Genomic DNA, 17,244 nt, shown 5'->3' with positions numbered 1-17,244 from the left:
CGTCAACTAATATGACGCTACCCTGGTAGGGGTGGTGGGAGAGGAGATGGAGGTTGAGCGTAAAAAAATGATGCTAGGCTGGTTAGAGGTAAAAAAAGTGCCTCAAACCAACCTTGTGTCATTTCCTGATGCACAACCATCAATAAGAGATGACTCCTGTCTTATAAAAGACAACAGTCATGCCCACCACCCCAATGGCCAGCACAGGGGACCAGTGTCCCCTGGGCATGGCCATTGCACCCAGGGCCATGCAGGGGCCCCTTGTTAGAGCCCCTAATGGCACTTTAAAATAAAATAAAAAATACTTACCTATACTTACCCGGGATGGGGTCCTCATCCTCTGGTGTCCCTCTGGTGTGGGTTGGAGTGTTTCTGGGGCTTAGGGTGGATACCTGTGGACCCATTCCATGGCGTTTAAGCATGGAAATGGGTCCACAGGTCCCCTAGTCTGACCCAGTCATTAAATAATGGTGCAAAGCAAGCTTTGCACCATTATTTAGCCACTCCTCCCACCCATTTTTGCACGGGGGATAAATATGGGGCTATGGGGATAGCACAATTTTTTAGATGGGAACGCCTACCTTGCATCTCATTGACGCAAGGTAGGTTCACGCATCCAAAAAATAGTGCAAAATCCAATATTTTATGATAAACGTGTCTAGCGTCAAAATATAAATATGGAGTTGTTTGTGCCGAATTTGCGTAAAAAAATTATGCAAATTCGGTGCAAACAGAGTATAAACATGGTCCGAGCTCTCCTCCCACTTGTTGCCTCTGTTTGTACCTTGTAGGTTAGAGACAACATTCTCCCAGGTAACTGCTGATATAGAGGGATGCCCTTTCAGACAGATCCCACTTGACCTCTGCTGGACCAGTCTCCAAAATTTCCTTGAAACCTAATACAGCTCCGCCCACTGTTTTTCTTCTTTCTGTTTTGTCAGCATCCATAACTTTGCTTTGTATGTCTTCTTATTTTTCTTATCTCATCAATAAGTGCACTTGAGTTATTAATAGTCTAGCTCCTTCTCAGGCGATTGTTCAACTTCTGCTTGTGCATTCTTAATTATGTGGATGAATGCTAGAGCGGGCATGCCTTGGGTGAACATGGGGGCATATCTGCACTAAAGCAGCACTTTCCTTGCGCCTCTTAGCGCCCTCTACTGCCACCATGTGTGTGACATATCTAAGATACGTGCACCATGGTCCAGGGTAGGGGGCAAAAGCATCATTTGTATTGATGCTATTGATGTACTCCGCAGGAGTAGTGCCAAAATATTGGTGCTACTCCTGCAGAGTACATAGGGGCCCATTATAAGTAATGGAAGCTCCCCTTTAACGCCTGCTCTGAGCAGGCATTTAAAGTGCATAAAAAATGACGCAAGGAAATCTGTTAAATTTCCTTGCACCATATTTAGCACCCCTCCCCAATGGGGAACACCCCCTTTGCATACATTATGCCTGGTGCAGGTATAATGTAGCACAAGGGTTAGAAAGTGGTGCAATGCATGCATTGCGCCACTTTGTAAATATGGCGCGAGGATCTTTGCCTCTTTGGGCAACATTAGCGTAAAACAAATGGTGTTAATGTGGTGCATGGTATTGAGAGGGGCTTATAAATATGCCCCATAATGCTTTAGTAGATAGAGAGAATTGTTTTAACAATGCTGTAGTCAGAGTATGCCACTGTGATGAAGAAGCAACCCGACCTGTAGGGTCTGCCATGAGGAATTTCTTTAGTACTTCGACATTTTCAATTGGTATGTCGGTGCTCCACTTCATTCTGCACAGTGAGCTCACATCATCTTGAGCACCAACTACCTTACCAAGGGCCATCTAGGCATTCGCATCAAAAGGGAACAAACGAAGATAGCATGATCACTGATCAGGTCAAGGATCACCTCAAAGCCACTCACTTGGTTAAAGTGCTGGACCTAAACTCAAACATAACCTATTAATGATGAATTATTTAGCGGGGTGAACGTACAGGCTGGAAGAATATCAAGAGAACTTCTACCACTTAATGTCCTCAGACCTAGTTGATTAAGAAGAGTGGGGAACTTCTTCCCTGCGACATCATTCTTGATTGTACCTGATTTAATTTCGGGAATGGACCAGGCAACGTCATCCTCTTAGACCCAGATTGATGGCCCACCAGAATCAAGAAGAAACATGTTGAAGTCACCAGCAAGTACCCACATAGTCTCTAGATATGTCTCTCTTATGGTATTTGCCACTTCCACCCCAGCAGTTTTTTCCTTTGGTTGCTTTGGGTTGATATACATAACCATATGATGATATGTAGCAAGCCCCTAGGATTTTGTTTGATAGGTGACACTAGTTTTATAATTATATAAGCTCCAAGGCCATTGGGCAAAACCACTATGTTTGTTGGCAGAGTTGTTCTGAAGTAAGATTGAAACCCCACCTGAGGAGTGACCTCCCTTGGTGGATGGTTCAGCTGGTGCAAAGAATTTAAGTTGTCCAGCCACGCTGTTGGGGCTAACTGACAAGTTTCCTGAAAACAGATTATGTCCTTCTTCCTGATGTTCTGGAGTGAGTCATCATTGGCTGACAATGTCCTTAAGCCTCAAATGTTCCAGGAGCGAAACAGCAGTGTTGTTAGATGACTGGGCAGATAGTTATAAGAAACCCAAATTCTTTGGGAACCAGGTATTCAGTACAGGTGTTTTTCCATTCGGAATTCCCTTTTGTTACTGGAGAGATAATTTATGACCCTTAGTTGCTCCTCCGCCAGCCTTCTGTCTTCTGCGCCTTTTGAACAGCGAAAAACTGAACTCTTATGAGGCAAGCTGAGACAGGTTTTAACCAAGATCCAGGGGTACTTTAGAGGAAACGGTTTAGTAAATGAAATGCCCCATTGTGACAATACATTTGCATGCACCTCAATCTTTCTAAATGTCTCTGAATGGCCAAACTGAACTTTAGTGGCCTCTCTTGGGTTGTCCTGGGTGCCAAGAACAAAGGCAATATGCCTGATCTCTTTTGATTCAATCCTATCTATACCAGGGAGATATCGGAACGCGCGTCTCCACCCTGAGATTTCTATTGACCTTTTGCGTCCCTGAGAAGGGGACTACCACCTCCAAATGTAGCTACTGGATCCTCTTTTCCAATCCACCCCATCTCACTCTCCTTCAACCCTTCAGCTACATGGGGGGGGCAGACATTATTTAATTTAATTGTTTTGTTTAGTCTAAGTCCGGGAGAGCACGGGATGCTGGGGGCCCATCGAATGAAGTTTTTTGCCTTGTCATTTTGAGTCTGAGTTTGGCATTCTTTAGAAGATCTTAATGACTCAGATGCTTGCTTACCTCAAGGAGCACCATGAAAGCTTGAAGCACTCTCCACTGGGGACACCATGAACACCACAGACTCCCCAGGGCCTGGGTGTGGATACCGCACAGGTCTGTGTAGATCCGCAAATCCCAGTCTGAACTCCAAGCTCCGGCCTCTCTCCGCTCCGCGCAAGGCTCCGCTGCCACAGCCAATGAGCTAAGAAGCACAGTGTTTTTTCAAGGTGTGACTGGCTGCTTTGTGTTTAACTGTTTTATTAGGGCAGAAGTCAGAGCTTTTAACTACCTTGTTATCAAGTTTTTGTTTCTGTTCATGCAGACTATATTTAATAAATGCGCTCAACAATACGTGCAACATTTTGTTTTTGTTTGGCACATTTTGGCTTGATCTGGCAGTGGATGATGTACTGTTTACAGAAGGTTGTGTTTCGATGTGGCTTTCCCTGCATAGTAATTGAACACCTTGTATACTTGTTAGCACTCCAGTGCGATCAATATTTTCACATACACTGGCAATAATATCCTAAGGCTTCAAGTCGCACAAACTTGATTTTTACTCAGCCAAGAAGGTCATTTTGCTGTTTTCGTTCTTATGTTTGCTGCTGAATGCAAACTGCTGCTGTCCACCTGTCTATGTTATACAGACAAGACAGCTCATTAAACTGTGGAGTGAGAGAATCTTAGTAAATTAATACATCAGCACCGTGTGCAACCTGCACGTGCTAGCGCAGGAGTTTTAACAAGAAATATTAATGAATATTCAGGTATCCTGAGTATTGAATTGCATAGAAAATGTAATAACGTAGGGAAAATAATGCATGCATTTGAAAGTGTAACCACAAAGAGTGGCCGCTAGTGTTTACGTAGTGTACTTATTAAAGCCTCACATGTTTTAATAACGTAGTACTATGTCATATTTAGGGTTGTGCATTACGTATTAGCTTTATTATTTGAAAGCCTTGACTTAGCGGAGGTCTTGGCCTAGTAGCAGAGCCTCATGTCAAACTGCATTTCTTAAAAGCGTCTAAAATAATGTCTGCCTAAAAGAATTAAACTGTGATTTTTCACTGTGCTGTCATAATGTGTTCATAGCTGAAAGTTTTCTCATGAGAACTGCTTACGAGAAGATGTTGTTCCTGTTGCATGCAACAGTATAAATGTAACATGTTTAAGACTGACTTTCTCAGGAGAGAACAATAACCACACTGACTGGAGTATAAGCTGCAACAGTATTGTTACCTGATGAGCCGGATTATGAGGACATTGCTAAGGGGACCAATCGTCGACATGTGAACCTTGTGCTAACGGAACAGTAAAATTGGATGTTTTAATATTATTGGATAAAGTGTAAACGTCGAATCCCTGGACCAATAGGGAATAGGGAAGTAGTTTTAGGAAATCTAACTTAACAGGACTTCATGAAGGAAAGACCACCACTTTCCCATTCTGAGCATTTTCCTAGCTGCCGTGAGGCCAGTATATTTTGAGCGTCTTGACAAGAGACTTTGCTTAATTTTAATGCTTAAAGATTTTGCCTTTTTGGAACTTTGCCTGACGCTTTGCTGATCAAACTTATGTCCTGAGGACGAAGACTGACTCTGCTTGCTGATCCAACTGACGATTAGGTATTAGACAGTAAAACTTTTGTCATGTCTATTTGCTTTTCTTTCTAGGTACCAACCGCAATATTTTGATAGAGCCATAGTTAAATGTTTTCCAAATTTGTGTTGACTAAATTGTTTTGCATGTAGGCCAACATGCTGATGCTAATCCAATGTTAGCTGAGAAGTTCACTAATGAAACCTGCTATATGAAATAACAATTGAGATCTCTCCTTTGCTGAAACTAAATGTACGTGATATAATTTGCGCAGATATTCTTGCTATTAATTTGCACCATAATATAAGAATGTGTTGTAGCTCAAGCCTTGATTAGATTGCGTTTCTTTAGGCGCTTCGGACAGCCAGTGTTGTTTCCGTATGTTTATCACATGATTTTGAGATTAACTTACGTGACATTAGCATTGGTAATATAGGGAAATAAATATTCTAACTTTTACTGAAAGGTGTGGTTATTCATGAGTGAAAGGTCACTGTGCGTCAATTACTGACTCCTATTGATTACTAATGCTATTGATTACTGTTGATAAAGGATGTTAATAGTTGACAATTGATTTTTGATGTGTGATGGTACAGGACTTATATGGTGGGAACATCTCAAGTGTTGGTCAAAAGGTTCATCAACCTATTTATCCCCCCCAGTAAGTTTACTTATTAAGGTCTGACATGCTAACACACGTTACAAGTCTGAATGCTGACAGGCCCAGCTCCGCAATTAATTGCATAGAAGTCAATAAAATAGATCTCATTGAAGAGAGTAATTGTTCAATTTCATGAATGGGTTACATTGTTTGCTATCCTGCTTGTACTTGTAATGTGCAACTACTCACTCAATCAGTGATGAAAGGCACATATTCACTATTCTCTCCAGTCAGCACTTTGTTTAACCTAAACACTTAGCTCGCTGAACGCAAAGGAATGATGTTTACTATCTGAGACAATCTCTCCCAGAGACTAACATCCAGAGTGACATATTGTTTCCACTGATTACTTACTGGCAGGAAGTGGAATGATATTTTTCACCTGCTGTTACAGAAACGTTCAGCAAGCTGCACCTGTCTTAAAGTTTTGTGCCCAAACCAGAAAACAGTTTGGCTAGGTTCAATGAATGCAGAATATCACAAAGGCTTTGATGGGTTGAATTTTGGGCAATCTGTTTTGCCAACGCAAAACCACCAGCCTATCATATTCCAAATATGTGCTAAGTAAGAAAGCATCATGAGGCCTCTGCTTCCCGCCTGCCATGTCTGGGTTTGGTGTGGACTTTAAATCCGCCACAGGTCTCCACATAGCCATGGCTGCCTCCTCCACCCCAGGGTCAAGAGAGGCTGTTGTTTATACTTAAGCAAAGACATGGGCCCAATGCCAGACCAGGGCTCTCATTTGGAATTTTAGTGGTCAATTTCACTGACCACCAAAGCCCAATGCGCCGGATGACTGCCAGTGCTGGCGGTCAGCAGACTGCCATATTATGAGTGCTGGCTGCTTTCCGCCATTAGTAAGGCAGAAAGCGGGCAGCAGTTGGGCTGGTGGTTGGCGCTACAGAGGCGGTTTCCTCGCCAGCACCGCCACGCCAGCAGGACTCTGCCTGCCGTATTACAAGCCGTAATATGGCTTGGCAAAGTCCAGCTGGCATGGTGGTGGTGGTGGTGAGGGAAGACCGCCAGGACCCTTCCCCTCCCAGAAGTCCACCTCGACTAAGAAGGTAAGTGGGCATCCAAAAAGAGGGAAAGAGGTCTGTGTGTTTGGGTGCGTGCGTGTGTAGTTGCAGAGGGGGGGACTGAATGCGTGCATGTTTGCGAGTGAATGTGAATCTGTGTGTCCGTGTATGTGTGCGTGTATGGGGGTGTCTGTGTGGATAAATGCGAGTGAGTGGGGGTGTCTGTGTGGAAGAATGCGTGCGCTGCATGTGTGTGTATGTCAATGCATGCAAGCGTGAAGGGGTGGCGGCTTTGAGTGTGTGGATGAGTGGGGGGATTGTGTGGGGACATGGGTGTATGTGTGTGGCGGGTGCGTGACCACCAGGGTTTTCGTGGTGGGGTGACCGCCATGGAAAGCCTTGTGGTGTGCAACCTTGTAATCTGGACGGCAGGCTAAGGCCTGCCACAGGGTTTGGAGGTGCTCACCACCGGCCACGGCAGTGCGACTGCACTGGCGGGCCAGGCGGGGTTGTGGAGGCTTGGCATCTGCCAAGCATCACAACTCTTAATGTGGCAGTCTTTACCGTCTGCTCCACGGTGAAAGGACCGCCACATGACAGTCTTGTAATGAGGGCCCAAATCTGTTTTTCCAGTGTCTGTCCTTTCCTGAGAGTTTGGATACCTCCCTGAGAAGGTGGACCTGTCTTCCTGATTTTGCATAAAGAGAGGGTGAGCATTTATACCTAATACTTTGGAAGCTGACTTTTGTTCTTACGCTGCTGGCCACAGGCGTGCCCGTATAAACCTGTTTGTAGCATGATCAGCAGACCACTTTGATAAGCACACGTTTCTCATGAACTGGAAGTGGTCAGACTAGTTTTCACTTCTACATTTCATTCTGAAACAACACTTCATGTATTTATTTATTTTTAATTTGGTGTTTCATAAGAGCCAAACACACTGCCCCATGACCGCTTCACACCACACATTTGTCCATATGTGTATACGTGTATGGTAGGTCAGAAAGTTTTGGTGTTACCATCAGCGGACTCCAAAGTTAACATTTTAACATTGCCAGAGAGTCAGACTGGCCCCAAGAGAAATCAGGCAATGCCCCACAGGCTGGTCTGAGGTCTGCTGGGCAAGTTTTTACTGTTCATTACCCTGGTAATAAAACAAGCATTGCCTGTAGCAAGATGAAATCCATGCAGTCTTCCACACCTTGCCAAACACTTATACAGTGTGTCTTTACAAGTTCAAAATTACCCAATTTTCTAAACATAGGCCACTTTTTTTATCCCATCCAATTCTCTAACGAGGGGCACTTTTATTTTAGTGCCTGGGACTATTTTCTGTCCCCATCTGACCCTGGCCAGAGATAGGCTGCTAACATGGACATTGCCACAATCAAGTTAATGGTGCAAGTATATCTCCTGAGAACCCCCATTTAGGCCCGTTTTATCCTCACTATATAGATTCCCCTGCATACAATCACATACAGTTAGGAAAATGTGTGGATTTTTGTTTTCTTCTTTTTCTGGATCATGGCACCTAAGCAGGCATTACTGTTTCTGCTGGTATGCTCTTTCCCACATTTAACGAACTCTGATGGAAGATTTTGGCCCATATTTATACTTTTTGACGCTAAACTGCGCTAACGCAGTTTAGCGTCAAAAAGTTTTGCGCCGTCTAACGCCATTCTGAAGCGCCATGCGGGCGCCGTATTTATGGAATGGCGTTAGACGGCGCAATCAGACCGGCGCTGCCTGGTTTGCGTGGGAAGAAACCACGTAGACCAGACAGCGCCGGCGTAGGGGGAAAATGGCGCATGGGCGTCTTAAAATGGGGCAAGTCAGGTTACGTCGAAAAAATCGTCTTAACCCGACTTGCGCCATTTTTTAACGACGCCCATCCCCCATCAACATGACTCCTATCATTGGAAAGATAGGAGTCATGCCCCCTTGCCCAATGGCCATGCCCAGGGGACTTCTGTCCCCTGGGCATGGTCATTGGGCATAGTGGCATGTAGGGGGGCACAAATAAGGCCCCCCTATGCCACCAAAATAAAATATAAAAAATAAAAAATAAAACTTACCTGAACTTACCTGAATGTCCCTGGGGTGGGTCCCTCCATCCTTGGGGGTCCTCCTGGGGTGGGCAAGGGTGGCAGGGGGGGTCCCTGGGGGCATGGGAGGGCACCTGTGGGCTCATTTTGAGCCCACAGGCCCCTTAACGCCTGCCCTGAGCAGGCGTTAAAAAGTGGCGCAAATGCGCCGTTTTTAGCCACGCCAACTCCCGGGCGTCTCTTTTGCCCGGGAGTATAAATACCACGTAAAGGCCTGGGAGTCATTTTTTAGACGGGAACGCCTCCCTTGCATATCATTAACGCAAGGAAGGGGTTCACGCTAAAAAATGACGCACATTCCGGGAACTTTGGCGCTATTCGCCTCTAACGCCATAGTATAAATAGGGCGTTAGTTGGCGTTAGTTTTGCGTCGAAATTGCGTCAAAAAAAACGACGCAATTTTGGCGCAAACGGAGTATAAATATGGCCCTTTATGTGGAGTCTTGGTGAAAGGATGAAGTAAAGAAGTTTGGAAATTGCCCTCTCATATAACTGCAGTCAAAAGACAAATCCAAACACATGGGTAGTATGATCTTATGTACCCCCCCCCCCCCACTGCCACTCTGAATGACACATTCAGAACACATTTCCCTTGAATGAGCCTTGCTTAAGGACGGTGTCTGAGGAGCCCATTGTCGTATAGCAGGGGATTAGCCTTTGCACCAGCCTGCAGACCATAGACTGGGCATAGAGCTCTTGATTGTACAGGGCACAGACATTTGAGAGTGTAACCCTAAACCAATGGCACTGGTTTTTATACTCTGACTGTTGTTGGGCTATAGTTGTCCTTTCTAGTCTCATGTCACTATCCTTGGTTTTCGTACTGAATGTCTTTTTTAAACTTTATTTTTATCAATATTACAACATGGCATCCCGAGGCAGAAGGGCTGAAATGCTATGCAAATATTCCACCCACTGAGGGTGGAATGTTCTAAATTAAGGATAGAGTAACAGAAAGCCATGTGCCCTGAGGAATTCTGTTGTCTTCTATGACACGCTCAGCATTCCATTGTTCTAAAGAGCCTTGCAAACATCAAACACATTGTCAGAGGAAGCATAATGTATGCATAATGTTCTAAATAATGCCATTATAATCTCCTGGCCCTAATGCTTATTTTCAAGCGGATACTTTCTTTTGGGATCTGTCTCGGACATATTCATTTCAGATGTACACTGATAAGCAAACATTACGTAAAAAGCAACTCCCCATAACCAGTGGCGTAACAAAACTTGAGGAGGCCCCCCTTGCACAGTACATGGACGGCCCCCATTCTGGACTCATTCAGGACCTCTCAGGCCAAAGTATTGTGCTGAGGGGCTCCCTGGAGCTCAGGCCAGCCCCCCCACCACACCGCAGGGGCCTTTGTTACACCACTGCCCATTACGTGTATGGAAGTACTTTCTTGTTAAACCATGTATGTGCATGAACCCATCTCCAATGTGTCATCTGTAGTGAATTTCTGTCCTTTTGGATGCAAGTTTCATTAAAGCCCTCCTTGTGTACGGCATTTATGTGTCACACAACCTCTTGGTACCATTAAGTGACTTCTAAATCTAGGCTCTGATTGTACTTGTATGAATATCCTGATTTCAGTACTTATTGATTTGTACGTATTTCTACTTATAATTGCCCTGACTTCAAAGTCACAATAGTCAGTTTCTGCTTTTTGTGGGATCAAGGCTTGTGGTACTCAGTTTGAGAACCAAGACCACAACCAGTTGTAGATGACTTAAAAAGTTGTTAGCTTGCAAAGCACAGAGGCTGTGAAATGTTTCTCCATTCTTTCACCACTTGTAATTACAGTAGAAGTGCATTGTGTGCTCACTGTGTCTGTTCATCCTGGTGACCATCGTCTTTAAATGACCTACCATGTATTTGGTGTATTCTGTATTTGGTTCTTAATTGTAGAATACACCCCACATAACATTGAGGACTGAGTTTGATCATTTTAATGTTTGAATGGATCTTAAAACTCAACTGTTTTGAAAAGGGTGGGCATTCGTGATATTCATTTTCTCTTTTTCATAGAGTTGTCACATGACCCTCAAGATCAGTAAAGCGTCTCTGTGCTTTACTAAGTAAAGTTTTATTGCCCCTGAAGCAAATTAAGTTTAAAAATTGGTGATGCACAGATTAGTTTCAGTAGTCCACAATTCTTGTTATATATATTTAAGTAGAAAATATCATAGGTTAGACAACTAGCTGCTAATGAAGCTATCTATAAATGCCGATCCATAAATATTTACTGTGAATTTGCAGTTTCTACATTACTGAATCGAAGATCACCCACATCAATACATTCTCAAGGTTTATCACAAAATCTACTAGTTTTTTCATTGTATTGATATTCCAGGCTTCTACTTCTAAGAAAATAAAAAGATCTTCAATACATATGATTTCACCTTTGAACTTGAAACAAAACATTGCACGCTGATAACTGCAATCAATAACATTTTGTGTGGACCTTACCTTGAAGGCAAAAAAGTGATCCATATATTTGTCACCAAACACAAACTTGGCACCTGTGTCAGAATACTCCAGAAATGTCTGATGAAAAAACAGAAGAAATATAATTTGAGTTTCAAGTTTTTCTAGAAAAGAGGTCTACCAATGATTCTGGCAAAGTGTTAAACACAAGATTCCTCTCTATAAAAAATATGCTGTTTGCGAGGCAAAACAGATGTTTCCAAAAGACACCAGCACCCTACGTTCCCTATTTGGAGGAAAATTAATCCAAGAAAAGTCTTCACATGGTCAGAGCAAATAGAGACAAACTTCGAAAGTGCTACGTTAAGACAAGGCAACTCTTCTCCTCTAGGGCCGCCTGCTCACAGATAAACATTCAACCACATTCTCTGACAACGCTGACAGAAGCAATTGTTGTTGCAGTCAGAGTATGTTTAAAAATTACTACCTTTCCATTAGTTGTGTTATGAGCGTTACCATGTACACACATTTGTAAATTTTGCATGTATTGATATGATATTTGTTGCCTCTGAGCTGTAATGATTCTAGCCCTTCATTTCCTTCCTTGCTTGTGACATGATCCCATAGATAATGATGTTGCAAATGCTTTAGAAGTTCTATTGTAAACTTAGTGAACCACTTAAGCACAATGTCTTCAATAAAACAAATTCATGAGGTTAAGGGATGATAGGTCATCACATGCCCTTTTTGAACCTTAATTACCACAAACGTCTCTGGGTCTCTTTTACTGTGAGTGACTGCTAGGCCTGTCAACCTCAGGGTGGCCTTCCCTTAAACATTTTGCCTTATTCCTCTACTTTTACTGATCTCGTTTTTGTTGGCCTTAGGACTTTGCACACTTTACCACTGCTAACTAGTGTTAAAGGTCTTGTGTTATCTCCTCTAAACATGGTAAAATTGGCTTACACCCCATTGGCACATTTAATTTACATGAAAATCCCTAGTAAAATAGAACTTCATGTACCCTGAGCCTGCAAATTCAATGCCACTAGTGTGTTTGCATCACTGATTGTGCCACCCACTTGAATAAGCTTTAAACACGTTTCAGACCTGCAGCCTGTATGGGCAGTTTTGAAGTGCCATTTTGACCTGTGAAAACAAACCTTTGCCAGGCCTAACTCTTCCTTTTTAATACATAGTAGTCCCCCTAGGGTAGATCTAAACAGCCCATAGGGCATGGTGCAGTGTATTTGAAAAGTTCTTTTAAAGACACTTTAACACTTTTTACACTAAACTTTTAACTTTTTCAAGCCCTGTTAAGGAAAAACACTTATAAATTCGTTTTTCACTATTGCAAGGCCTGTCTCTCTCTTAGGATGACTTTGGGTTAACTTACAACATTTAAAAAAAGGGTTAATTGTCAATTGGGAACAGGTAGGAATCTCAAGGTTGGTGTCCAAAGAATCTTAATTTAAAGCCCATTTTAATTGTAGAGGCTTATTTTGAGTCACAGTTCTGAAAATACCACTTTTCGAAAGTTGCCATTTTGTTTTCCCAACCATTTGGTGCCTGCAGTCTGTATTTTGGGTAACATGCCTAGATATAGCTGACAGTTGGTCTTTGTGTATTGCTCCCAGGCAGTCGGACAGAGGGGGAATAGTTGTTGGCAGGATGGGCTAGCTCTGACTTGATGAGGAGGACTAGCTGTCACCTACCACACTTGTGCTTCACAAAGGCTTATCCAGCACACTCAGAAAGGATTTTGACAGTAGTCTTTTGTGTCCCCAGACAATCTGGGGCCAGGCAGAGAGGAACACAATTCCAAACACCTCTGGTTGGTAGAAATCTCCAGTAACTTCTCTAACCTGTGAAAGGCTCTGATGGCTTGCGGTCCAGCTCTGCAAGAGGGACTGCTATACTGCTCCACTGCTGCTCTGCTGCCCTACTACTTGAGTGACAAGGACCTGCATCTTGAACCCAGACTCACCAGAGTGAAGTCAAGGGTTACTTGACTGCCTGATCAGAGCCTCAGGGATAGAAAAGGCTCAAACCACCTTGAACCCAGCACCTGGACACTGTCTGCTGTGAGTCTTGCCTCCCCCAAGTGGTGCCATCCCAGTCCTTGAACCTTGGAAGTGGGCTTGAACATACTTTGCCAAATCAGCTGTGGTCCTGTGTGCAGAAACAATGCAGGGTGACCCATCTCCTGCCCGCTCTGCGTCTGGACCATGGTGGCGTGATACATCCCCACCGCTACACCTCACATTGCAGCTTGCAGTCTCCACTGAGCCACCGCTTTGTGATGCATCCTCAGTGCAGAGTTTTGAATTGCAAGCCGCTTGTCGACAGAATCCTTGATGATGACGCAGAACTTCACATCGCAGCCCCCAGCTTCTTCGGAACTGATGCTGCATGAAGCAACCTTGATGCTGTACTTGACTCACAAGCCCCTGTTGACATCCTCCTCGATGACAACGCAGGACTCCACACCTCAGCCCGCGGCTTCTCAGAACCACCACTGTGTGGCACACCATCAACACTGGATCTCGCAACACTCTGCAACCAGGATTTAAGGTACTTTGTTCAGCAGACCTAACTTGGTCCATGTACTTGGCCTGTGCTCCATCGCAGTCAGCCTGAACTTGCAACTTTGTTCACAGCTGCTTCATTTTGTTTCTAGGCACTATGTTTACTTAAGTCTTTAAAACTGTGTATCGCCACTTGAACTGATTGGATGTTTGTCATTTTGATCTCAAATTATTTATTAACGTTTTCTAAATTGGTTTTGGACTTTTTCTTGTGTTGTGTTTTTGCTTTATTATTGTTTGAAGTGCTCCAAATATACTTTACACATTGCCTCTAAGTTAAGCCTGACTGCTTGTGCCAAGCTACCAGAGGTATCACAGGCAAGCACAAGTCAATTTTGGGTTTACGTGTGACTTCACCCCGACAGAAATTGTGGTTGCTGCTTTGAGTAATGGTTCACTCCCCTCAACCAGTAACCTAATTTTCAACAGTGATGCTTTTTGTCTGATCACTTGTGCACACCCACCTGAAAAGTAGCATTCTATAATGCCCATACTCTTTTCCTTCCATTCTTTAGCCTTCGTATGAATAAGTCATCTTTGTGTACTTAAGCTCTGTCTTTAGGTTTAATCAATTCAAAGTCAAAAGTACTGTTCTTTGTGCCTAGAATCATTTTCTTGTGATGGATATTAAAACTAAAATGGATTTCTGGATTTTTTATGCCATCAATGCAGAAATGTGTACCTTTATTTGGCAAGGAAGAAACCATGGGTAAAGTTAACAACTCTCCTGTTAACACAGGAAGAAGGTGGTCTGACGCTCCCATGTTTAAATATAGCCGCTCTTTTGAACTGGCAGATATTTGCCTCCAAGTGACCTTTAGTGCGGATAATTACTATTTGAACAATATGTTAAAAATCATGGAGACAGACCCGCCTTCTTTTTACAGATCCCTAGATTACCAAAGAGAACTCGATAGAAGACCCCTATAGTTGTGACAGACCACTTTAATTTAATTTGGCAAGAATACAAACTCCCTAGATTGCACCCACAAATAAGGCTCGATGATTGTGCAAGGTTGGGGTTAAATCTTGGTCGTTCCCTGATAAATCGGTGGGCAGCAGCAGGTTGCGTCAGGCTTAAAGACTTTTTTTGCAATAACCAATTTATCTCATGGGCAACTTTAAGACAGGAGCATGTATTGGTAAGCCCCATACTTTTTTTGTTATTCCTAAATAAAGCATCTTTGCTCCAGTTATCCAGCGGGTTTCTCGTTTATCAGGAGTGGGGAACTGGTATCCAGTTCTACTCCAGAGCTTAGGCCCATGGCTAATCTCGATCCATTTGAGTAAAATAGCAGCTAGTTCAGGCCATAAATATCTCTACCTCAATGGAGCTATTGTAATCAGTATAGCGGTAAAGCCATTCTAGCAGCTAATTTGAAGAGAATGGCATTTTTTGTAAATGTATGATTTGTTATACCCCTGATAGAATTAAGCAGATGTATGGTGGTGCAGAAGCAACATGTTTCCGGTGTTGGAGGGAAATAGGGGATTGGTGTCATATGATATTCACTCATCCTAGATTGTCAGGATTGTGGATCAATATTTATAGAGAAATTAGGAAGTGGGTGGGGCAAGAAGTGGTTCCTGATCCATCCTGATCCAGAGCTTCTTTTTGGTATTACTTCCAGAGCAAACGGAATTTCCACTGAGCAAAACCAGTTTAGCTTCATAGCTATTCTAGTGGCAAAATCTCTTCTTCTAGCAAATTGGAAGTCGGCGGTTGTACCAACAGTCGCTCAGTGGTATAATAAGATGGATAGGGTAGAAAGTCATGAGTATTTATATGCAAAAAAAAGTAGGTGCTATTAAGTGGGTTAGGAAAATTTGGACGAACTGGGACTAAGGGGGCAATGGGGATATTAGTGGCAACTGGTACTCACACAGAGAAATAGCAAGTGTTAAGTATGGGTTTAGTAGATGGCAATATTAAGGGTATGAAATAGGCAAAACATAAACTATTGGGATTAATTATATATAAACTGATATGTTAATTGACTATATAAGATGTTCTGTTGCATTTTTTAATAATAAATACAATTTTAAAAAAGAAAGAGGAAAACACCTCCTGTGATTGTTTTTGTGCAGGAAGATGCCCCTTCCTGCACAAAAACAATTATCCCCACAACGCAGGCACCCTTTCACCATGGTGCAAGGATGCCTGCATTGGCGCACAGCAGCAATGTGTGCTCCAGTGCAGGGGGAGTGGACAGAAATGTGCCTTATCTTGTAGAAAGGGTGTATTTCTGCCCTTTCCTGGTGGCTCAGGGCAGCACAGCAAGGCACTTGTTGCATCACCCTGTGCCACGGGCCTTGTAAAAATGGCCCTGGGCCTGCAATAATTCTCAAACTAACACACACAAAAACACCTGGGTCTTAGAGAAGACAACCTAGCTGAAAGGGGATATTCCTTTTTAAGGACGATTTCCCTCACCCACCAGAGGTGGCATGCTTCATCATCGGGAATCTCCTCTCACAGTGACAGCTGATCACGGTGCTGGTTACAACTCTGTCACTGAGAAGTAGGATCTTTGTACTCTATTCTCACTATTTCTTCCTGTCCTACAGTGTGTCACCTATTGACATGTAGTGACCCTGCCTGTACTGTTTTTGGGGCATGAATTGTTATGCATGTTTACAACCAGGTGCTCGGGCTTTGGGTGCATTTTTTATCAATTACATATAATACGACGAACAGTGGCTATATAGTGAACACCGCACACTTAAACAATTGGAGTATCTTAAAAAAGTGTCATTATTACTCAGTGGTACTAGTTGATTAACCTCATATGGAGGAAAGGCTGAGTCAACATTGCTCTGATTCGAGTCTTGGACTTGCAGGTGTCTTGGGTAAAGTTCTGTTCAAAACGTATTATTTTATTATTCTGGACAGCCTTCAAACTGACTGAAGGACAATTTGGAGAACCACAAAGTGAACATGGCGTGTTTGCAGCAGGTGTAGAGACAGTTTATCCCTGTGGATGGTCAGTATTTTGGGACAGTCGGCTGAGACATAATGCAAATGCCTGCTGCTACGGATGTCATTTTTTTAAGCGTTTCCAGTATCTAATGAAGCCTGCTCTGCAGTGTGGTGTTTGAGGAAGCACATCTTAGAGTGGACCCTTAAAGGTTCTTCCCCAGACATTTATATTATGCTGGGTGGCTGTGGGAAGGGTGGCTCTGTTTGGTTAGCCAGCCTGTGACGTCTGGTAAACTCATGACCCCATCAGGTTGGAAACATTGAAGGGGCCTCACAAAGCACACTGCTGAGAGGATCCTAATCCACCCATTCTGTGAGTTTTAGGCAGAGGGTGAGGTGTATTTGACAAATATGTGCTCTCCAAAATTTCATGTGCGTCTTGGTTGGTAAGCTGTCATGAGTGTCTGTAAAGTAGTCAAAATGTGCACTATCAAGGCAACAACAATGTTGAATCTTCAAGAGTTGAGCACTCGGCAAAAGATTATCCAAATGACGCAAGTATAATAAAGCACATTACTAGTGCCATTGATAACCTGTGGTATCAAAGACA

At 43.3% G+C, this 17,244-nt stretch overlaps 1 protein-coding gene across 1 annotated transcript in view; it reads right to left on the bottom strand.

The window, feature by feature from the left end:
* Positions 1-17,244, bottom strand: part of SLC28A3 (solute carrier family 28 member 3) — a 281,213-nt gene that overhangs the window by 80,947 nt on the left and 183,022 nt on the right. The window contains exon 8 of the mRNA XM_069229756.1: positions 11,169-11,246. Coding sequence (XP_069085857.1) covers positions 11,169-11,246 — 78 coding nt within the window. The remainder of the gene's footprint in view (positions 1-11,168; positions 11,247-17,244) is intronic.

This window comes from Pleurodeles waltl, chromosome 1_1 (genome assembly GCF_031143425.1).
Source record: "Pleurodeles waltl isolate 20211129_DDA chromosome 1_1, aPleWal1.hap1.20221129, whole genome shotgun sequence".
Classification (NCBI taxonomy): Eukaryota; Metazoa; Chordata; class Amphibia; order Caudata; family Salamandridae; genus Pleurodeles; species Pleurodeles waltl.
The sequence above is the reverse complement of the archived record's forward strand: the minus strand, read 5'-3'. Positions and strand labels throughout refer to the sequence as shown.